Source organism: Choloepus didactylus, chromosome 3, assembly GCF_015220235.1.
Source record: "Choloepus didactylus isolate mChoDid1 chromosome 3, mChoDid1.pri, whole genome shotgun sequence".
Taxonomy (NCBI): Eukaryota; Metazoa; Chordata; class Mammalia; order Pilosa; family Megalonychidae; genus Choloepus; species Choloepus didactylus.
The window spans coordinates 150,383,397-150,407,765 of record NC_051309.1 but is presented as its reverse complement, the minus strand read 5'-3'; the positions used below and the strand labels follow the sequence as shown (position 1 = coordinate 150,407,765).

At 34.4% G+C, this 24,369-nt stretch overlaps 1 protein-coding gene across 1 annotated transcript in view; it reads left to right on the top strand.

The window, feature by feature from the left end:
* PCDH18 (protocadherin 18) overlaps positions 1–23,072 on the top strand; it is a 68,852-nt gene extending 45,780 nt beyond the window's left edge. Inside the window, exon 4 of the mRNA XM_037830672.1 lies at positions 22,986–23,072. Coding sequence (XP_037686600.1) covers positions 22,986–22,993 — 8 coding nt within the window. The 3' untranslated portion in view covers positions 22,994–23,072. The remainder of the gene's footprint in view (positions 1–22,985) is intronic.
* The last annotated feature ends 1,297 nt before the right edge of the window (positions 23,073–24,369 follow it).

Below are 24,369 nucleotides of genomic sequence, written 5' to 3'. Positions count from 1 at the left end.
GATTTTAACTCCAATTTTAAAGATAAAGAAACTAAGACTCAAACTTTAGGAATAACAAGACAGATATTAAAGTTAATCAGTTTACTCCAAACCTCAGGCTTTTTCTGAGATCATTTACTACCCCAGTTAAGACTCAAATGAGGGTGGATTACTGCTTCTTCATGAACACACTTTCATGCTTATTAATATGCTTTACAAAACTAATTGCCACCAACAGACTGGTGAGTATGACACTAGAATTACTTACTTATGATTAAATTAAATATATAATATATTCCCGTATTATAAAGGAGAGTTATACCATTACATTCATGGCTTGAAAAATCAGAAGATTTAGATTCTGTTAATATGTATTTCTTTTCCTAAAACTACTGGCAAAAATAAAATGTTATGAATTGATAATATTATTTTCCAACAATATCATGGTGTGCAATTGAGATTAAACTTTAATGTGCAAATCTTTCAAAAAATCAAATAACTTTTTATCCTTTTTTATATAATAAAGCATAGTTTATAGAACAGGCAATGCGTTTTCATTAAAGTACATTCAGAAAAGAAAGAGATATTAAAAAGATAATAAATGCACCAGTAATCCCACCAAAGAATGAAATTAAAATATTGATATATTTCCTTCCAGTTGTTTCTAGAACTAGTTGTTTGTTTATGTCATCATATTCAGTTAGGTTTGTACAAGGAAAATGAGGCTCAAAATATCCCAAACAATATTATTCACACATTTCTCTCCTCTTGTGTTTGTACATATTCGCACCCTGGGGAAACAGCATAAGGTGAAAGAACTACATGAAAAATAATTCAGTTCACTCCTTTGACTATTTAAAAAGATATATCAGAAAATTTCTCATCATTAAGTTACACAGCATTTTTTTCATTCCATAATCAAACTTTCAAAAAGTAATCTTTTTGAAATCACACACCTATTGTATGATTAGATTTAAAAATGCTATTTTCCTAATCATTATTAGTTGAACTGAAATAGATAATAAGATTACAAGGTTACAAACATAGTTTAATAATACAGTTCATATTAAAATGCAAGCCTTTAGAATTTTACCAGAGTGGTCTTTTCAGTACATTAAGTTGATTATTGGACAAAAGACAAGTTTTTTAATCAAATGGCAGGGGATGGAATCCTGGCTCTGTCACTGTGTGACTATGGGCACATTTTGTGCCTAAGTTTATCTAACAGTGTAAAGATATAGTGTAGAAACACAAAACATACTAAAGAAAAGGAATAAACTAATTATGCTTCAGTAATTTTATAAAATATTATAAGCAATAAAGGAAATTAGACTGTTATTTCACTTTGATGGGCTATATGTTGGGCAAAGATGTTTTGAGTGGGGATGAGAGACATCACTATCATTTACAATGTTAAGTCGTCTTGAACTAGGAGGTCTACCCCAAGAATTACCAATGCCTACAAGTAGTCTTACTTATCTCAGTGAAAAGCAGAGCTGGAAAAAAAGTGGTGCTACTTTGAAGCCATTGATATTTCCTTCTTTTTCAGCTTTTATAACTAATCCATCATCACTCTCTATTATATCCTTTGAAGAGCTCTCCAATCAGTCTGGATAAAGTTACCAGAATATTTCACTTGACTATTATGTGAAACTAGCCTCCCACTAGCCTATCTGCAGCTATGTTGTCCCCTTTGTGAAAGTCCCATAATGGTATATGTGATATTTGCTTTGTTCATGTTGCATCCCCAGAGTCTGGCAGTATACTTGACAAATAGTAGACCTCCCAGTACACATCTGAAGAAAAAACTAGGAAATTCAGCAGCAGACCCATGTCCCAAAATAAACTATTAAGACATTCAGAAATAGAGGGTTTGGGAGAAAGAAGAATGAGTAAGAGAAAAGTAAAGAAATGTATTCCAAATATTGTTTTTAAAACTGTTGCAGCCACTTCTCTCATTTAATTATCTTTTTTATCATATTGTAGAATTCAGGGTACTGTGTTGCTATCATCTCTGTACACATATGAAATGAACTCGTTTGATATAGCACATATCCATTTGATACTGTGTTTATGTACCATTTCTAATTATGCAGATTTTACATCTATAATATATAGGAATAAATATTAGCATACATATCACAACAGAACAGACTTTCATGTGCCCTCGCTCATAGTTAGTGCTTTATAAATTAAACTTTGGAAGGGTTCGGCTCAGTTCTTTCCAAGCATCATAACGCTAGAAGCTAACTTCAAAGAATTGGGTAGTTTGAGTTTAATGTCTATCACATGACATGTTCCAACAATTTCTTTGGAACAATAACAACAACAACAACAGCAGCAAAAGCACTAAGAATTCTTTGTGTTTGCAAGACTTCAAAAGCTGATGAGGAGAAATAGCATAAGACCAAAAAGGCATAAAGAAAGAGCAGCACTTTTATAAATACCCTTCAGTTCAGGAACAATGAGACAATTTGGTTCCTCAAGGCACTAAACTGTCTGTCTGATTATGTTTATGTCTCATCTTTTTGTTGTTTCTTTGCCACTTTAACAGTTTATTCTTTATCATGTGACATTATATAAAATCTACAAGGTCAAACTAGTTGGAAGTAGGAATCCCACACCACACAGTTCATTACAATAAGTTTATCCTCTGAGGACACACTTTTATATACAAATGACAACATCGCTGTGCACCTAGGCATACCTTTATTGGCTTACAATTTCTAATAGCTACTACTTGCCCATAGGAAGTTTACTGGCTCTGAGAAAATATTCAAAAGGCTAGAAGTACAGTTCAGATATTAAGATGAATTTCCAAAGAGCATTTGAATTCACTCATGATTTAGAGGTGATTTCTTTTAGAAAATCAAAATAGGGGAGAAAAAAACTGGTTATGTTAAGAAATTGCACAAAAAAGGGAAACAAGATTTAAAGACTCTTAAAAAAAGTTACTAGTTTTCTTAATTCAGTCTTATATGGTAAAAGGAGTGAGTTATATTTCCAATTAATAGATGAAATATGGTTTTTTTCCCTAGAAAATAGTAATTCTTGAAATCAAACCATAGAATAATATGAAAGCGTTGTTATACCTTTTACAGATTGTATATTCCAGAAAAGAAAACATAGATATCAGTTTGAATTCAACTTTATACTTTCAGTATAGGGCTGTATTTCATAATACTGAGTTATAAAATAATCTTCGGGGCCAGTTTGGAAAGAAAATTAAATTAAATAAATTTTAATCAATGTATTCCTAAAATTCCAGTGGTTAACATCAATTGTCTTCTGTTTTCACATACCGCAAGTTTTTGAGGCTTCTTTATAAGTAAAGTATCTACTCACCTTAGAACTTTTATGTTTAACTGACAAACACACCAAAAATCAAAAGTGTCAGTAAAAATTAATTTGCTTTTGTTACTGCTAAATGCCTTCTGTTCTTATTCTTTCTAAAAATGTTTAAAAATTCTAAAAAAGGAATGCCTTTGTAAATTACTCCCCAGGTCAATGGCGATACTCAGTTGTTATTTAATAAGGAAAATGTAAAAATGCAACAGGCAAACAAACCAGAAATCTGATCAGAAGCAGAACAATAACCTAAATCCCTGGCAACACTAACCACAAAAAGGTCGATTTCCATTTAATGAGTTCCATGTCTCTAAGTCCAACAGCATTTTTTATTGCCAATCTTACTTGACATTTAAACTGAATTTTAGATTGTTAACCACCCCTTCCTTGAAACTGCTTTTAGCTTTGCTTTTACTGCCTACCCTTGGTTTTTTTTCAGACTTGCTTTACATTAACATCTCGAGCTGCTTTTTGTTAAGGTGCTTTGTTGGCTCATTCTCCTCCACCCAACATTTTAACTAGACAGGCACAGAAACATGGGTACTCTTGATAAAGCAAGGATTCTGCTGTTCTGCCTTATTGAAAATTAGGTCATTGGACTGATTTTATGTTTTACAATGTACAATCTGTATAATAACATCAGTATGTAGCATTTTAAAGAAAAAAATTCTCTCAAGACTGTCTATTTGTCTTTCTATACCAATTTCACATACATATTTATTTCTTATGTTATCGAAATCACATTTTGCTTTCATTAGTTCATGTTAGTTCATAAATATCTTCATAACTGTTTTCAAGTTATCATCATAAGTATGATTGATGGTTCAAAACATTTATTTCAATTCATATATAAAATATTAAGGCATTTTCCTATTATTGACAGTTAGGATATTTAAAATAGTTTGAAATTACATGTAACATTGTAATTAATATTTGTAAATTAAATTTCCCACTGTTGAATTATTTACTTTAGTTCCTCAAAGTGGGTAATTAGGTGATATTCTTATCACAAATATTTTTTAGGTATTAGCAATCTCCTTCTCAAAGAGTTAAATAATAGCTTGTGCAAAATTTTAGTGACTTAGTGCATAGATGAATAGAAAAATTGCGAACTGCACATTCACATGGTTTATAAAAGCATTCTTAGAGAGTTGGGTTCTTAGTAAGACATATCTCTGGGGTATATTTATAGACCATTGAGGGTAACTTTGAGTGATCCTCTTGAAAAGCAATTCTAGAAGAATGGCTTTTCTTGAAAGTATTAAATAAGTATCATCAAACCTAACTCAACATACCAGAATGACATAATAAACATACAATGGCAAATACAGAATATTCAACATATTACCAGAAACAGTGTTAAGCTAAAGAAAAAAAATTTTATTTCTTGAGTTGACTTGGCCTTCCTAGGGTATGAATAAGAGCTTTGGACTCTAATTCCAAGCTATGCAATCAAATTATGAATCTTTGTCTGGGTGCTTAGAAATCAGTGAGAATCAAATTCTCTCCCATGTCTGTTGATGGTACTAGACTAAATCTTGGGGGTGTTTTTCAAGTCACAGGTGACAATCACCTCAGTATAGTACCTGATCATTTTTGATTTGGTAATGTTAGAGCTTGCCCATTTTCACTTGGAATTTACAGGAAATGATGTCATAACCCCCAGTAGAACTTTGGTGTGATTTAACTGAAAATATTTACCAGCATTGTCTAAAGTGTCTCAGATTTATTGTTAGGTTGCATTGAATAAATGTAAGTACAAAGGGTAAAGCTCAGAATCTTAAACCAAAATGTTATATAAAAAGCCAAAGTTTTCTTGTTAATGCAAGATGTAATCTCTCCTTCAGTGTAATAACACTTTTCCTTTAAAAATAGATTTAAAAATTGAATAGAAGATTGTTTTCTGATGCATGTGAGGGTTTAGTTATGAATTTTAAATCACTTTTCCAGGTCATATAATAAAACCAGGAAATGAAACACAAATAGATTGAATAAAATATTTGTTTTTCCTCTCATTCTTTAACATGTTACTTAATTTACATGGTATTTTCATAAGCATGTTCTTCAAAATGCAAAATTAATAGGGAGCGTTTTCTTTTCCCACAATTTATGATCCACCTATATTAACTTTATTCAAAGACAGTGTGCCTTTTCACCCACCACTGGCACCATTATTAAAAGAAATTCCATACACATTGAATTTTGGGGTTTTCCTGTAATTTTTGTTAAAATCAACTTGGCTAGATATGAGTTTTTTCAAATTCCAAAAACAAATCCTTTTCCCTTTTCTCTATTTCTTAAAACCATTCTTCACTTTCTGCAATCACGTTAGAAGCCCTCACTATTACAATGCTCCAGCTATAAAGGAATCAATTACATGAAATCCCAAGTGAGATATTTTTTAGCACATCCTCTCCAGCTCTTCCAAATCTCTTCTCCTATAGTTACACATCTCAGGTGGAACTCCTCTAGGGATGGACAAAGGTGACAAGTATCCATTCAGAGATTAGTTGCGAAGGGAAGCTTTTCTTCTTACTAACCCCGAGATGATATGTGCTTGATTCTTCAAAAGTTGGGAAAGAGAGAATTATTTCATGTTTATTATACATTTGTGACTTTGAGCAAAATGTTTAATCAAGTTGATTTTCTATTTCCTAATCTTGCTATTAAAGCATAACACTTACTCTGCTCGTGATAGAATTGAATTTTTAGAATTGCCCTTGAACAGAAAACCTGAAGAAATTGATTTTAACCATGAATAAAAATGTGTAAGTAGTGGACTGGACTTTAAAACTAATAACATAGTGCTTGATGGAAATAAGGAAAGCAAAGAGATTCATGGCAAGCTTCAGATTTGAGGACATACCCAAACAGGTCATTCCAATTTTTGGACAAATTATGTTTTTGTTGTTGTTGCTACTATTTTCTAAGGAAATGGCTGAAGAAGCATAAAAAATCATTAATATAGGAAGCAGCAGGGTAATATAGGCTTCTGAGTTTTAACTGTATGCTTCATTAAATTGAAATCTGTTTTTTAAAAAATATTTTATAGGAAACAAAAAAGGGATTTTGAAATTGCCTGAGATTTTCATAGAGAATCTGGCAAAGAAGAACATGACTAGGGAGGGACAATTAGGATAGTTGAAAACTAGAAATCACATCAAAAGAAATATGTTAAGATAATGCATTTACTTATTATTCCAGAGGGCAGAAGCAAGGTTTGTGCAGGAAAAAAAATGACATTGAGGTTTCTTTTGACATGATTTGAATGTTTAAGAAATGCAATCGAATGGGACACCTTATTAAACAATGAGCTCCCCATTCCTAGCTATTTTTTAATCAACAGTCAATGATTATTAGAAAAAGGATGTTTCATATGTATTTGATACATTAGATGGAAAATTTGACTATCTGAAATCTTAGTTCTTTTCCAAATTTAAGAAGGCATTTTTAAAATAATTTGTTTTTTGAGAAAGTGCTTTCTAAAACTGCTATCTTGGTAAGGTTATTTGTTTTTACAGAAAGTATCATCATGGTTATTACAAGATAAAGAATATGCTTTTTTTATTTTTAGCTTTTGTTTATACTTCAGGCTATGAAATATAATATTGTATTCAAGAAACAAAATATTCAACATTTTCTTTGTTCCAGAAATAATTGAAAATAATGATTTAAGGTAAAAAATGCATGTAAAACAGTTAAATCATCAGAAAATACAAATGTGAGACAAATATTAACATAATTTTACTTTAATATTGAATCACATTATAATATGTTTAATAAAGTTAAAAATACGTATTCTGTAAATCTAAGTGGTTGTTTGCGACTACATAAGACTCAAGAATAAGGCAGCCCTGAGTAACCTTAATTGTAAATATTTTAAGAACTACTTTTCTTTAGTTTGAAAGGTATAATTACTCAATGGGGTTCCTGAGTAATTCATATTTTTAATATTGGAAGAGGTCTTGGATATTAACTGTTCATTCTTTCAAGAAATGTAAACAAATTCCAAATTAATACTAACACCCATCTTCCATACCTTGTCATCATAACATTAATAGCTAATGCCTGATATATTCATCATCTGGCAGGTATCTTTCAAAGTACCATACATAATTAGCTCATTTATTCCTCATAACAACTTCAGGAGAAATATTACTCCATTTTGCATGTGCGAAAATTGAGGCACAGAGAGACAAAGTGACTTGCCAAAGGTCATTCAAGCAGCAAGTAGCAGATGTGAGATTGCAATCTGGGGCAGTATGTTCACAAAGTCCACAAGAAAGTACTGTATTATAGTGCCTCTCAAAATTGATGTGTTTTGGATCATCCTTTGTTTTATTTATTTATTTATTTAATTATTTATTTATTTAAATTAGAAAACTTATAGGTTTATAGAAAAACCATGTAAAACATAGAGTGTTCCCATACATCCCCACCCTATTATTAACACTTTGCATTAATGTGGTACCTTTGTTACAATTGATGAAAGAATATTATAATTGTACAATTAACTATAATTCATCAAGTAAAATAAGGGTCACTGTTGCACAGTTGTGTGCTTTATCTTTTAATATTCATGCTATTAATGTATATATGACCTAAAGTTTCACACCAATCTGACCTTCTGAAGAACTGCCTGTCTTCCAAAGTACCTGCACAATCTTAAATTGCCACAAACAATGAATGAGGTTTCCTTTTCCTCCACAACTTGCAATTTCTTGTAATTACTACAGCAGCCACTCTAGTAGGTGTAAATGATATCTCATTGTGGTTTTAATTTGTATTTCCCTAATAACTAATGATTTTGAGCATCTTTTCATGTGCTTTTTTTTAGATTCTTTGGATAAATGTCTATATAAGTCTTTTGCTAATTTTTCAATTGTGTTGTTTGTCTTTTTACTGTTGAGCTGTAGGATTTCTTTATATATTCTGGTTATTAAACCCTTATTGGATATATAGTTTTCAGATACTTTCTCCCATTGAGTAGGTTTTCTTACTTTCATGATAAAGTTCCTTGATGCACATAAGTTATTAATTTTGATGAGGTCCCATTTATCTAATTTTTTGTTGTTGTTGCTTGTGATTTAGATATAAAGAAACTATTGCCTAACACAAGATTCTGAAGATGCTTCCCTATATTTTCTTCTAGGAATTTTATGGTCCTGTTTCTTTGATCCATTTTGAGTTAAGTTTTGTGTATGGTGTGAGATAGAGTTCCTCCTTCATTCTTTTGCATATGGATACCCAGTTCTCCTAGCACCATTTGTTGAAGGGACTATTCTTTCTGATTTGGCAACCTTGTCAAAAATCAGTTGGTCCTGTAACTGCAGGTCTATTTCTGAACTCTCAATTCAATTCCATTGGACTATATAGCCATCCTTGTGCCAGTCCCATGCTATTTTGACCAATGTAGCTTTGTAATATGCTTTAAAGTCAGGAAGTGTGAGTCCTCCAACTTCTTTCTTCTTTTTCAAGATGATTTTGGCTATTCAGGGTTGCTTACCCTTCCAAATAAATTTCATAATTGGCTTTTCTATTTCTGCAATTAGGGCTTTGGAATTTTGATTGGTATTGCATTGAATATGTAAAACTATTTTGGATAGAATTGACATCTTAATGATATTTAGTTTTCTAATCCATGAGCATGGATTGTAATTCCATTCATTTAGACTTCTTTGATTTCTTTTAGCAAAGTTTAATAAGTTTCTGTGCATAATTCTTTTACACCCTTGGATGAATTTATTCTTTGATATTTGATTTTTTTAGTTACTATCATAAATGGAATTTTTGGATTTCCTCCTCAGTTTGCTCATTACCAATACATAGAAATACTAATGATTTTTTCATGTCAATCTTGTAACCCACCAGTTTTCTGCATTCATTTATTAGTTCCATTAGCTTTGCTGTAGAGTTTTCAGGAATGTCTATATATAGGAGCATACCATCTGCAAATAGTTAAAGTTTTAGTTCTTCCTTTCCAATTTGGATGCCTTCTATTTCATTTTGTTGCCTAACTGCTCTGGCTAGACCTCCAGCACAATGTCAAATAACAGTGGTGATATCAGGCATCCTTATTTTGTTCCAGATCTTAGAGGGAGTTTTCAGCCTTTCACCATTGAGTATGATGTTAGCTGTGCTTTTTCATATATGACCTTTATCATGCTTAGGAAGTTTCCTTCTATTTCCAGTTTTCTAAATCATTTGATCAAGAAAGAATACTGTATTTTGTCAAATGCCTTTTCTGCATCAATTGAGAGGATCATGTATTTTTTCCCATTCATTTTATTAGTATGGTGTATTACATTAATTGAATTTCTTCTGATGAACCACCCTTGCATATCTGGGATAAAACCTACCTGATCATAATGTATAATTCTTTAAATGTGCTGTTGGATTCAATTTGCAAGTGTTTTATTGAGGACTTTGCGTCTACATTTATAAGACAGATTGGTCTGTAAATTTATTTTCTTGTATTATCTTTATTTGGCTTTGGTATTAGGGTGACGTTTGCCTCCAAGAATGAATTACATAGTCTTCCCTCTAGTTCAACTTTTTGGAAGTTTGAGCATGGTTAGCATTAATTCTTTTTGGAATGTTTGGTAGATTTCACTTGTGAAGCCATCTGGCTTTTTTGATGACTGATTCAATCTCTTGTAATTTGTCTGTTGAGATCTTCTATTTCTTCTAGAGTCAGTGTAGGTCATTTGCATGTTTCCAGGAAATTATACTTTCATCTATGTTATTTAATTTGTTGGCATACAATTGTTCATAGCATCCTCTCATGACCCTTTTTATTTCTGTTGGGTCCACAGTAATCCCCCCTGTCATTTCTGATTATATTTATTTTCACCTTCTCTCTTTTTTTCTTTGTTGATCTAGCTAAGGGTTTGCCAATTTTTTGACCTTCCAAGGAACCAAATTTTGGTTTTGTTAATGCTCTCTATATACAGAAACAAAAATGAAAAAGGGATCAGTTAGATACATCACAAAAGTTCAGCTATATAGAAAAGGAGTTTGCAATAAAGCCCAAGAGAAACAAAAAATAACATATGACATAAAACACCAAAGAACAGAATGGTTGAAATGTGTACTCCCTTTACTATTATAACACTGAATGTTGATGGATTAAAGTCCCCAATCAAAAGACACAAGTTGGCAGGATGGATGAAAAGCATGATCCAAGTATATGTTGTTTACAAGAGACACACCTTAGACCCAAAGACACAAATAGATTGAAAGATTGGGAAAAAATATTCCGTGCACATAGTAACCAAAAAGGAGCTGGAATAGCTATACTATTGTCAGGCAAAATAGACTTTAAATTAAAAGCTGTTCCAAGAGAACAAGCTGGACACTATATATTAATAAAAGGGTCAATCCACCAAGAAGAAATAACAATCATAAATATTTATGCACATAACCATGGTGCCCTAAAATACATGCAGCAAACACTGACAAAACTGAAGGGAGAAATGGATGCTTTTATAAAAATAGTTGGAAACTTCAATACACCACTCTCATCAATAGATAGAACATCTAGGCAGGAGATCAATAAGGAACAAGATAACCTGAATACTTTAATAAATGAACTAGACCTAACAGATAAATACAGAACATTGCATCTTAAAAAAGCAAGATATACATTCTTCTCAACTGCCCATTGATCATTCTTCAGGATAGATCATGTGATGGGTCACGAAAAAGGTTTCAATTAATTTATAAAGATTGAAATTATACAAAGCATCTTCTCTGACCATAACGGAATGAAGCTGGAAATCAATAACAGGTGGAGAACTGGAAAATACACAAATATATGGAAGTTAAATAACATATTCTTAAACAGAAATTTAAATTTAAATTTCTTAAAAGTTTCTTCTTCTAAATTTTGAAGAAGAAATTACAAAGGAAATCAATAATTATCATGATAAGAATGAAAACAAGAACACAGCATATCAAAACATATGGGATGCAGTGAAGGTAGTGCTGAGAGGAAAACTTAGAGCCTTAAATACTTCCATTAAAAAAGAAGAAAGGGCTAAAATCAAAGACCTAACTGCACACCTAGAAGAACTAGAAAAAGAACAGCAAACTAAATCAAAAGCACACAGAGGAAAGAAATAAGAAAGATTAGAGCAGAAATAAATGGAGAATAAAAAAATAATAGAGAGCATTAACAAATCCAAAATTTGGATCATCCTTTAAAAATGTTATTCGTAATATGTTTGAGGATACCTAAAATAATTGGGAGTTAGGCTACAGAATTTATTTTGTGTTGCTCAAATATCCTGGATAAGAATTAAGAATTAAGACCTTTCATCATCTTTTCTTGCCAAATGCTCTGTGGAAATCCTGGAATTTGGAGACTAGGCTGCACACAAAAAGAGAATAGACCCCTAAGACTTTTCTGAGGAGCTGTCTTCTAAACAGAAGACCCTGGAATGTTCTTACCAATGTAAACATTGTGCTGGCTATTCTGGGAGCCAAGAGATGCAAGCGGAATGGCCAAGAGAGAAAAGAGAGCGAAGATCGCAGAATTAGTCAGTGTGTACTGGTATCACCATGATGGGCATAAGTTAGAGTTAGCATTACTAACAAGAAAAAAAAATGCATGGACACCTCGCCTAGTCTAGGGCTTTTAACGTGGAGTCTGATGTGTCCTTTTCCAGGTCCAGGACTCAGAGAGGAATATAAGATTATAGAGAGGGCAAGGAAGGTCTTTCAAGTTCAGCAAGAGCAAGAACAGCAGCAGTAGGGGGTTAGAATTCCTGATTGCAGTAGATAAAGAAACACAGAAAGAGATGAGGCTCCGTTGGTTAGTTTTCCAGAAAAAAGATGGGACCCAGTTCTATGAAACATGGCTCAGAGTATATGAAAAGGAAGCTAGGACAGGTAGAGCGGTGCACCTGGCTCCAGGGAAACCAGTGTTTGGAGAGGTAAGCTGGGTAGTTCACACTTGTAGCTTGTTTTTTTTGTTTGTTTGTTTGTTTATTTCTTTTCATTATTGTTTTTACCTAATGGCTTTTGTTTAAATTTGCATCTAAACAATTTTTTTTTTTGTTCCTGTATATACTGCATACCAATGGTTATATTTTTCTTCCCGTTAGCTAATTATTCTGTGACTTTCTAGTGGCCTGAGTTAAAGAGCCCCTGAAGATATTGAACCTGAAATACCCACTGGGGATTCTAGGTATCCATTTAAAACTTGCTTAATTAGCACCCAATTAGGGAGGCACGTCAACAAAATGGGAACTATGTACATATATTCAAATTGTGCTGCAATAGAGAATATTTGTGACCTTGGACTTTAATGCTGTTGACAGAATGATTAATTCTATGAAGGCTTCAATATCCTAAATCATTTCCAGTCCTCACCTTTTCCCTCCCTCCTTCTCGTTCTATTGTATTTTCAGAAACTTGGCTTTATGTAGGGATTGCAGGAATGTTTGTTTTATTTTTTTCTATTACAACTGAAGACCTATATTTATAGCATTTTCTCGGTGGTTATTCATTTGAATTATTACTGTAAAGGTTGTTGTCAGAAAGAAGAAAACAATAGAGAATGATTCAGTACGACATGCTCTTTTGTCTAAAAAGAATTTGCTTCTACATGACTCTTAAGGTTGTAGCTCAGAGAGAGCAGCAGCATGTTCAATTATTCATGTTTTCTAATTAAGCCCTGCTGATTGTGTCTAAATGGAAACTTTCTTCTGGAAAGAATGTGTTCTTAATGCTTTTTTACAACAACAGTAATTTGTTAGTTGGCCGCATAAGTCTCTTTTTGGGATCTTTAGTATTCTATTCATTGGCTTTCTGGAATGCTTTAGAACTCATATATAGGTATTGTCTACCATGTCGAAGGTCCCTAAATTGTTTGTTTCATGTCTTGTTTAGAGATGACAACAACATCTGATATTTGCTAATGACCTTTTAGTTATTGTCTACATTGGAAATATTGGGAAATTACAATGCTATTTTCTGTTGCTATGCAGTTATTTAGCAGTTGCTACATGTTGCACTAAAATTGGGTTGCTTTCCAAACCTGAGTGAAGTGCTTCAAATATCATAATTATGTACTTGTCTCTTCTTTTTGGTTTCTGAAGGATAAAAAGTTTGTCATACATAAAATGTGGCTAGCCCTCATTCCTTTTGGCAATATTTATCTTCTAATAAAAAGAATGTTTGTTTTGTGCATGAACATCTCCCCATTATGTCTTTCCATTAAACTCTCCGAAGGTAAATCTTTGCGATGCTTCAATCGATGCATGTGATTCTTCAAAACTCTGAAATTTAGATTATGCCCTTAAGATAAAAATAACTCTATGAATTTCTTATAATTCCATTCTTGACTTTCCTTTCTTTTAAGGATATTCTTATTCAGTGTAGTTCCTTATTTTTTCATATATTGTGTTTAACTAGAAAATATAGAAATTGGATATATTTAACTGTGCCAATCTATTTAAAGTACTTTTATAAATATTGTATATGATTTGTTGATAAGACTGAAAAGAATATTCTAGTTAATCTGAACAATAAAATAGTGACAGGATAAAGTTCTGAATAATCCATTTTGGCTAAAACTGTTAATCAAATCATATAGGAAAATGGTTGCTCACTTTGTTACTTCATGAGAAAAATCCTAAATGTAGTGTTTTCAAAACATAAATTCTCTTTACAGACTGTGTTTTTTTGCTATTATACAAAGAACAATTTTTTTTCTTATTTTCCTCTATAGAATTTACAGGGATTAAGTGCATCTTACACAAAATCATACATCTTTATTAAAAATAAAATAAAACATGTAGACATTTGCAACACAGATATCTGTGAAAATTACTATAGTTCCTCAGCTACATAGTTTTATTGATAGAGATAATATGGGGATGTAAAGTAATATAGAAAGACTGTATATGGAAATGACTTGGAATTTATCTAATCTTGGAACTAATATTTGAGAGTGAATATTTTCTTCATATATTATTTTTCTGTATAATGTAGTATTTGAGCTTCAAGCACAATATTAATCATTTCACTTTTTATGGTAGAAACACAGTGTGAAGAAAATCATGTCAAGTTTTGGACAGCTCTTTATACATGACCTTCACTAATTAAATGTGAGTTTTTAAATGATTATATTATATAACACCTTTTGAGAAAGGAATTCAGATAATGTTATGCATTCAGTTAAATTATAACTAAATACAGTAATAGTCAAATGTGAAAGCATATAGCATTATAGTTGGAAATGGACTAGTTTCAAGAAAAAGACAGGATAGATTTTCTGACAATATGTTTAATTCATGCTCCATATCTAAAATGACCCTGTAATTAAGTTCTTCAAATTAGCCATGGGATAATACTCACATAACACCACTTAAGAAAGAACTGACTCCCTAATTGCTAGGTTGACAAAGAATTTCCTTGGGGCAGAACCATTTTTTAAAACTTTATAGAAATTACTTATTTATTAAGCACAGATTTGGCTTTGGATGATTATGAAGTGAATAAAATACCTTGTAGAAACATCATTATACTTTATGGAATTATAGCACATCCTTGAGGTTGAGACTTATTTTATTGTACATTGCAGAGCTGTTTACAAACAATATTAAGAACAATTTTAAAAGGGCTAGATGATGACAATCATTTACTCTATGTTAGAATGTCTTACAGGGAATTAAATATCTATAATTTAATTTGAACTTGGATTCTGGTTATAGTAGTTTATACTCTTGCAGATGAAGTAGTTTATAAATAGATTTTATGAATTCTGCCAACCTTTTCACATGGATCTGATGATGTCTTCAGAAAGTTTTTGGAATCCACTCCTGTTATATTTTCTATTAAGAGGTAAATGAAATAGTTTTTATAATATTATTGTTAGAGAAAAGTTAGGCCAGCATTTTTAACCTTTCTTAAACATCAAAGTATTAAAGTGGATTCAGTTTCCACAAAATATCTAATATAGACCAAGTAATAAAATAACTACTTTCATTTATACTTTCTTATTTAAATCACATAACTCTGGAAAATAGAAGTTATTACCTCCAATACTTAGATGAAGAAACTAAAGAAATATAAAATTACCTGAGTCACACAGGTAGAAAGTAAAATTCTTTCATTGTATCTTAGCTGTCTTCCAAATCTCTGTGATCTCCTCACCCCGACCATGGTAGACTAAATTTAGATATGTTTTGAATCTGCTTTCCTGTAGGTGTGAACCCATTGTAAATGGAATATTTTGAAGATGCTATTTTAGTTAAGGTGTGGTCCAAAGGAATGAGAATGGACCTTAAGCTGGCTTACTGGAAAGCTTTAGAAGCAGGAGAAATTCAGGCTTTTAGTCAGAGAAAGCCTTGGGGAGGAGCTGGAAACTGAAAGTCATCAGATCAGAAGAGGAAGAAAAGGACATTGCCACATGACACAAGGCAGAGATGCAAGACACGGAACCCCAAGGATTGTCTGCAAGCCAGCACCAGAATGTTACCGACTTTGAGGGACAAAGCACTGCATTGCTGACACTTTGACCCTGGCCTCTCCTAACCTCAAAACTTTGAGCCAATAAAGTCCCCTTGTTTAACCACCCCATTGTGTGGTATTTGTCATAACACCCAGGTAAACTGAGACACCTACCCTTCAAAGAAGCCCATTTGTTAGGTGATCTGAACTTTTTCTTTCCTAAAGGGAAAGTTTGGGAGCCCTAAGGAAATCCAAGTAATATATACTGTCCATGGATACAACTTGGCCTTCACCTATATGTTCTTTGAAATACATAGCTCATAAATGGACTTGGGGAATTCCAATGCCCATCAGCAAAATTTTCTTCCTTTTGACACTTGATATCCCACAGGATTTTATATTACTCTTAGCTGGTTTTATTCTCACCACTTTGTGCCATCCATGTCTCCTTCATAGGCTTCCCTTATACTGCCTTTCCATGGTATAATTATTTTCAGGGCACCATTCTTGGACTTCTCCGTTTCATTAGATAATTCCCCTTTGGCTATCTCATTAATGACACTGAGGCATTTGAAATGCTTGTTGTTAACTCAGACCTTTTTCTTAAGCTCCAGAATAACATTCTAACTGCTTTGGCATGTCAAACATATTGTGTCAAAAGCCAAATGTAGTAATTTCACCCATATTTCCTTATGCTTCTGTGCTTCCTACTCAATAAATACACAGCTACGTGCAAATTTCCAAGTCATAAATCTTAGAGATAACTTTGAATTCTTCTTCTCCATTATTAACTTATTAATGTATTATGATTAAATAAGCATTTATGAGCTTTTTATGTGACATGAATTCTTCTCTGCTTTAAGGATACAGTGGTAACACTCCCTACCTTCCTGGAGATTTCAATCTAGGTAATGAAAAAGATATTAAAGAAGTAATTAAAAAAAAACAAAAACAAAATAAGTGTGATAAGAGGTTTGAATGAGAGGTGCTTGGTTCCAGGAGAGTATATAATGAGACATTTCACTCAAGCAGGAGGATCAGGAAAGACTTTGCAGAGAAAGGAAAACATGAGCCAAGCTAAAGGCTGTGAGGCCACAGGAAGCGCAGCAAGCGAGAGTGGACAAAAGAAGGCCGGAGGCACTGAAGGGAAGTGAGTGAGAAGAGTTGTGAAGATGAGGCTGGAATATAAGAAAGGAGAACATGCACTGCTTCACAGAACATTCAAAGATTCTATGAGAAATGGTGAACAATTTGTGGGTTTTAGACAAAAGGGTGATATAATTGATATGTTTTTTAAAAACTACCCCCTCATCTAGTTAACAGATCCTATATTTTTTCACTCTTAAATATACCTTGAATTTATCCCCCTCTCTCTAAACCCTTCACCATTACCTCAGTATAGTCCCTTCTCGTAACCTGAAATACAGCAACAATATCCCTCCCCGTTTACCTTCCTCTGTTCTATCCCACCAAGACATTCTCCTCATTCTGTCTGGGAGGAAATAACTAAAGCACATTTTTAATAATATCATTCCCATGCCAAAATTTTCCAATGTTTTTCTGTTACATAGAGTTGTGTTTCCCAAAGTGTGTATCATCCTATATCAGTCCTGGGGATGTTTTAAGAAGGAAGGGTTTCATGGTCATGTAAGTTTGGGAAGTACTCTACAAACTGCCCACCACATGGTAGAAGGCAGTGCAAATCCTAAAGAAAAAACTTCATTTACTTTTGTTTAGTCAGGTATTTCCCAAGGCTAATTGACCATACTCCTTTTTTTTTTCTCTTCTAAGAATTAATATCCTTCAGTACAGGTGTTTTGTAGAGTGTCTTTTGAGATCATTGGCTACAACATGAAGTCTAATTTCTCCAATAGAGGTCTACTTTTAGAACATTTCCTTCTTCCCTTTGTAGGTTCCACCCTATGACACCAACCCCTAAAACATGCTCAACCACAGATCTGTAGAACTGTTCACACTTCCCTGAACTACCGTCATGCATTTCCCAATATTTTTTCCACTGTGTGGAATGCTCCTCCATCATTTTGTACTTGTGCTAATTCCTTTTCAAGACTCCACTCAGTTGCCAACTTCGCTGATATTCCCTTTTTCTCCAGCCACACTTGAAGTCTTACCCTGACTTTAAGCTCATCACATTTTACTATTTACTTTATAAATATGAAACTAAATAGCAAACTCCTTGAGAACAGAAACTACCGTTCTTTTCTTTGCATCTCTATTACCTAGCGTAGTGCTTGAAACATAGTAAGTTGCTCAACAAATGTCTATTAAATAAACAAATAAATGCAAGGAACCAATGTGAAACCAACAACAAATAAGGGAGAAGTAAGACAAAGTTCCATTCATTGATAAGCTTGTAATTTAGTGAGCGTGGAAGACAAATGGCTATAACAGAAAGGAAGATTATGGAAAGTTGTCTGAAAAAAAGAATAAATGTTCACATATTTCTTTGGATGAATTGGAAAAAGATTCCTACAATAGTGTTATATTAGATGTGCTTGTAATGTCATACAGTATTTCTGTAGGAGAAAGATTCCTACAATAGTGTTATATTAGATGTGCTTGTAATGTCATCCAATATTTCTGTAGGAGAAAGATGAATATTCCAGGTGGAAACAGGAGAGTACAAGTGGGGCAAAGCCTAGGTCAGTGTATGTGGTACATTATAATAGCAGGATCAGAGTCAGGTATTTTAGTCTGTGATTAAGTATGAGGTTTTTGAGAGTTCTGAGCATGAAGCTGACATGAATGTCATTGTTTCAGGATGATTCAGCCAACCAGTGGTATGATGTGAAGATTAATGTTAGATGTATCTGGGGATGAAGATACCAGTTAGAATGTTTATAACCATATTCTGCATCAGGGAACAGCAAACCTTTCTATAAAGGGCAAAATATTAAATATTTTAGGCTTTGTGGACCATATGGTGTCTGTCACAACTACCCAGCTCTACTGTTGTAAGGTGAAAACAGCCATAGACAATATGTAAATGAATGAGCATGACTGTGTTCCAAGTTAATTTTAGTTACAAAAGCGGGTGGTAGACCAGATTTTGCTTGGGGGACGTAGATTGCTAGGTGAAAGTGAATGAAAATCAAAACTAGATTGATCATAGTGAAAATGGAAAAGAAAATCATAGAAGTGGAATATATCTTTATTAACTGATTTGAGGTGAGTGGAAAAGAAGAAAAAGGCCTTAAAAGTGATACCAAGAGTTGAGACTGAGTGACTAGGAAACTGATGGTTCCATTAATGGAATTAGGCACGTTAGGAAGAGAGGGTGTTTGGGGAACGAAGATGATTAACGGTGTAAAAGAGAAGCTGGTTAACAGAGGAACATTATGCAGTGCTAGCAGCAATCCATTAAGCTGTGAACAACATTGAAAACTCCAAAAGCCTGCACCACTTGGCAACGCTTTTCAATAAATTTGTTCCAACTTTTCAATTTTTACATTATAAGTGATGAAGAGCTATGTGAGTTTTCTTAATATTGTAGCATGCGCAATGTGGTTTTATTAGATTTCTATATATTCTGCATTGCTCTTTCACCCATCCATCTGGGATATAAAACAAGCGGCGCTATTATGGAAAGCATTTGTTTTAGAAAATAGTAATCTATTTCTTGCTATAAATACATGTGCAATTTATGTTGTTTGGCAAATGTGACCTTATTCTTTTTTCTTTATTCAAACTTTGAGAGGATTTAATTTTGTTTTAAGCAGCCAAACTGAAATAAGATTAACTATAAACTGTTTTTCTCCATTTCTTTTCCTGGACAGGAAAACTTTACTATGCATTTCAGTTAGAAACATAACTTGTCAGGTGGGAAGGAAGAAGGAATAAAGCGAGTCAACAGTGGAACAAGACAGACTTCTTCACCAAGTCTGCTGCCTGAAAAAACAAAGTTCGAGGAATGAATTATTCAAAGTCACACTGAAACCAGTCAGCAACACTGACATAGGCTTAATACAACTGAAACATGTTTGAGGGAATTATTTTAACTTCTACTTCTTGGACTCCTGTAAAATTTCCTTGTTAAAACAAGAGCCAGAAGACTTGCTTTAAAATTCCACTTCATTATAAGGAATTTGCTAACGCTGTTGCTATTATTATTCTTTATTGCATGGGAAGCCTTACCATGGTTTAAAAAGGTGCTGCTAGCTAAAACTTAGCAGAATCTACCTGGGATTCAGCTACTCATGGATTTTTATGTTTTCTATTTCTCATTTTCTCCATAATCATTACAATCCCCCTTTTACTGATCTTTCCCAAGTATCTAATTGAATTTCAGAAACAGTACAGAAGTACTATCCCAAGGATTTCATTGATCTGGAATGTTTTCTTCCTATTCTGAGTCAAACTGAATGGCTTCTCCAGGAAGATCTGTTATACTGTAAATACTCTAAAGGAAATGTGTCCTTTTTGGAATTTTTAAAGGAAAAGTATGAAACAACTGTTTGCTGTGCATTTGAAAATCTACTCCTGGGCCTGTGTAGTGAAGTTCAAAGCACCATTTTAATTATGCCTACCTGTCCTCCTGCTTTGTTTTATTGCATAAAATAAAATTAATCATTATTACACTGTGATAATGTTTACTCTATCATTTAAGGCCCCATTGTGCACATTATTCCTACTGCCAAGGTTATAGATTCCAGTTATATACACAGGAGCTGGGGAGGTTTGCAGAAAGGGTTGACCAACTATGAACAATTCTTTAGTCAGATCTCTATTTTATACCTGGCTCCCTTATGCCCATAATCTGACTTTGTGGGTGAGAGGTGGTGGGCTACATGAAGACATTTTGGGTTCCAGGTGTATTAGTCAGGGTTCTTTAGGGAAACAGAACCCACCCAATTGTGGTGTTGGGCAAGTCTGAATTCCATAGGCCTGGCCACAAGTCGAAAACTCTGATGAGGGTTTTCGATGAATTCCCCAGGAGAAGCTGGCTGGCTTGAGTAGAGATGGAAATTTTTCCTTCTGACTGCTGAAATCAGCAGGTCATCCTTTAAGGTCTTCAGCTGATTAGATGAGACTTCTCTCATTGCTGAAGCCAATCTCCTTAGTTGATAGTAAATGTAATCAGCAGAGATAAAATCAGCTTACTGATGATTTAAATGCATGAAATATCCTCACAGTAACAATCAGGCCAATGTTTGCTTGACCAAACAACTGGACACAATAACCTAGCCAAACTGATATGTGAACTTAACCATCACATCACACAAGGTTTCAATGGCAAGCTAGACCCATGTCTTGCCATGCTTGAAATACCTGGGTATTCCACTTTCTACAATTCACAGTCACCCAGTTGGAACTAAATGGCTATAGGTCCCTATGGGGAAAGACTGTGGAAAACCTTTATATTATATACTTGTCACAGTATTGCCATTTCCTAACTCTCAGGGAGCTGAGCACTTCTCCATTCAGTCAGTTCCAAGTCTGAAAATAGGCCTACGTCTGGGATTTGAGCAAGAGTTTGTTAACTTTTTATTGGGGCAACTGCTTCAGTATTCTGCTCCTTCATTGCTGTCTCTTCCTGGATATAGATGTTATGAAACTCTCTCATGGGCTGCCCATTTATTTTGCCATCAGTATACAATGTTCTATTAACCTTCTCCACAACTCCCTGAGGATCAGGACTTCCTAACAGCAACTCCAACTTTGTATGGTGATAAAACTATTGCAGCCCTTTGGTTTCTGCCAGTTTAATACTACCAACTGGACACTAATACTTCCTTGCTCCCTCATCTCTATGGATGCTGTCAGCAAATGAAAATCCACAAGAAATTCGTTTTTTGGATCCCACAGCTTCATTAAGTGATTCGTGAATTGAGCAGCATCCCATCCATAAAATGGAGGGGTCAGTAGGAAGAGTAAGAGAAATGGCAAGTCTTATATAAGACCATATCTCAGAAGTCTTAAAGAAAATAATCCTATTGGTTGGTACAAGATAGTCTTCCTTATTTGACTTAGCCTTGAGTTAAATTGAAGGAACTGGTCATAAGAAAAAGGGAGCTAGAGAGTTATGATTGGTAGTTCTCAGGTTTCAGGTTTTGGGAGAGCAGAGCATTTACCATAGGTAGGAACTTGGTTAAGTCTTTGCTGACTTGGGGCTCATCTTGGCCCTAGTTAATTTAGGGCCCAACCATGTGGCCACCTCACCTACTTTCCTCCCGGTTTTCAGAGGGGATGCCACCACTGATCATCCTGATGATGCTAGTGCCCTTCTCCCCGAGCCCTTCCTGTGGTGTCGGTGAATGGTGTATCCTCTGGGCCCTACCATGCAACGTAATCCTCTAATGGCTCCTATGGACTCATATTTCTCCACTTGAGCATGCTCACTTTCCTCAGCCATTTTCTTCCTTCCTCTGCCATCTGCCAGGGAAACTGCAGCGTTTCTACTTCATTCAGTGCTGGCTGTCATTTTCTCTAGGCTTTTAAAATTTATTCTAGCAGTGAGTTTTCCCTATATCTATGGTTCCTTGCCAGTGTATTAAATCCCATATCTCAAGAAAGTTCCTTCTAAGAAAATGAATTATAGCTTACTGATCTTACATTATGATCCCCTTGATGCAGCACCCTCAAAATAAAATCCCAGAGGAACTCACTTTGCTCTGCTTATACATGCTAGCAAGTCCTAGTAGCTCCTTTGGTGTATAATCTCTCTCTTCCCTTATCAGTTCCATCACTTCTCCATCTGTATTAGACTAGAATTTAATACTACTTATTATCCTGGAAACCAAGAAAGCAGGGTGGCCTATCTGCTGGGGACATCTGTTTCTTTGCAGTGGAGAGACCTTGGCAATGCATGGGGAAAGTACAAACTCTTAGCAGAGAAGGATAAACCAGTTCTGTATGTTCTGATAGTACAAGAGGTCTGCAGAGCCAGAATATGTAGAGGCATTTATCCAGATATCCCTATGCCATATTTCAGAGTCCCAGGTTTTTTCAACCTGGATCCTGACCTGAACATTACAGACCTGCCTTTGTTGATTATTTTAGTGCCTCTGGAGCTTTGCAACTCTAATTGTCAAACCCAGATTCTGCTCCTCAGCTATGTGCCCTCATCCATGAAAGGAGGTATGGGCCTCTTTGTAAGGTACTAAAGAGGACCTCTGGTTTCCACATTTAATCTTTCACAGTTTGTTAACTGTCATCACTTTATCATTTTCCCTCTGCAGGGCATTGATAAGACTTAGTAATAACCAGCCCAGAAGACACCGCTATGTGCATGGCCATGTGACAGAGGAGCCAAGAATCACTCCTGCAGCCAGCCCCAGGATTCCAGTCTCCTGGAAGAAAGCATTGCCTTGATGATGCCTTGATTTGGACTTTTTCCCAGTCTCAAACTATGAGAGAATAAATTCCCATTTTTTAAGTCAACCCATTCATGGTATTTGCTTGAGCAGCCTGGGATATTAAAACAGCCCCCATGGAAGACTGGAAACACTTTATAACCTGGAACAGCATTCCTGCCTTGGTTTTTACTGGAAATGGCAGTGATGGCAATGTCAGTAAAGATATCTCCCAAGATGAGTGGGCAAAGTAGCTTAATAAAAGCATCTTTCCCCAAGAAGCCTTGGCTGTAAGCTCCTGGCAAAGGCAGCATCCCCACTTGTAATTTCAAAGGGTCCCTCATTATTTCTAAAGTGGCAGTGGTAATAACGGCAGTGGGATCTCTGACAATGGAGGCCAGAAAGAGTTATCATTATGGTAAAATCTCTATGACAGTGTGTTTGTTGAAATTCATCTTAGCTGGCCCTAGTGGAGAGGGAAAAATCTGTAGCATTCACTACTGTAAATCTCTAAGGCTTGAACTAACTTGTTACGAGATCTTCTCATTGCCCCCATTGTGGATAAATATATTTTCCTCCTTAGTTCAAAAAAGCAGGGGGCATTCCAATTGCTACAGCAGCTGGAGTAATGGCAAAAGACTTAGGAGCAGAATTGCCATTTCAAGACATCTTGGTAGAATGGACAGGCCTAGTTTGTGTAGTCCCAATAGAGTCACAGTGAAATTGAGCCATAAAACCTCCAGGTCTATAGAAAATGAAATTACTTCCTCAGATTGTTGGAAATATTTAGGAAGGACTTTGTTATAATATTCTGGGCTTTCTGGAGCTGTGCAAGTGGGTGTTCAGAGCATTAAAATGTGGAGATAAAGGATCACATGAATTGTTTACAAGCTGGGAAAGCCTGTTAAATACCAAGGCTCAATCACAGTATATTCTTGCTACGGCTCTTAAAATTGCTGATAAATTTCATGAGAATGACCCGAAAATATAAGGGGAATTCCTAAATATCATAATTATGGTTATTAGCATTGACATATAAGCTCTCAATTGAATTTTGCTTGGCCACCATAGAGAATGACTTTAAAAATGTTATCTTTTATGCTGCATCAGTTTCAAAGGATTGCAAATTTAATCTGTAGATGAAGAGATTAACCGATTATATCATGGATGTGAAAGTGGAAAGTCTCAGGAGTGAATGCCAGATAAAGGCTGGCACTAGAAAGCCTAGAAGCAGGACCCAAAGGGCACTAGTATCTAGAGCAAAGGCTCT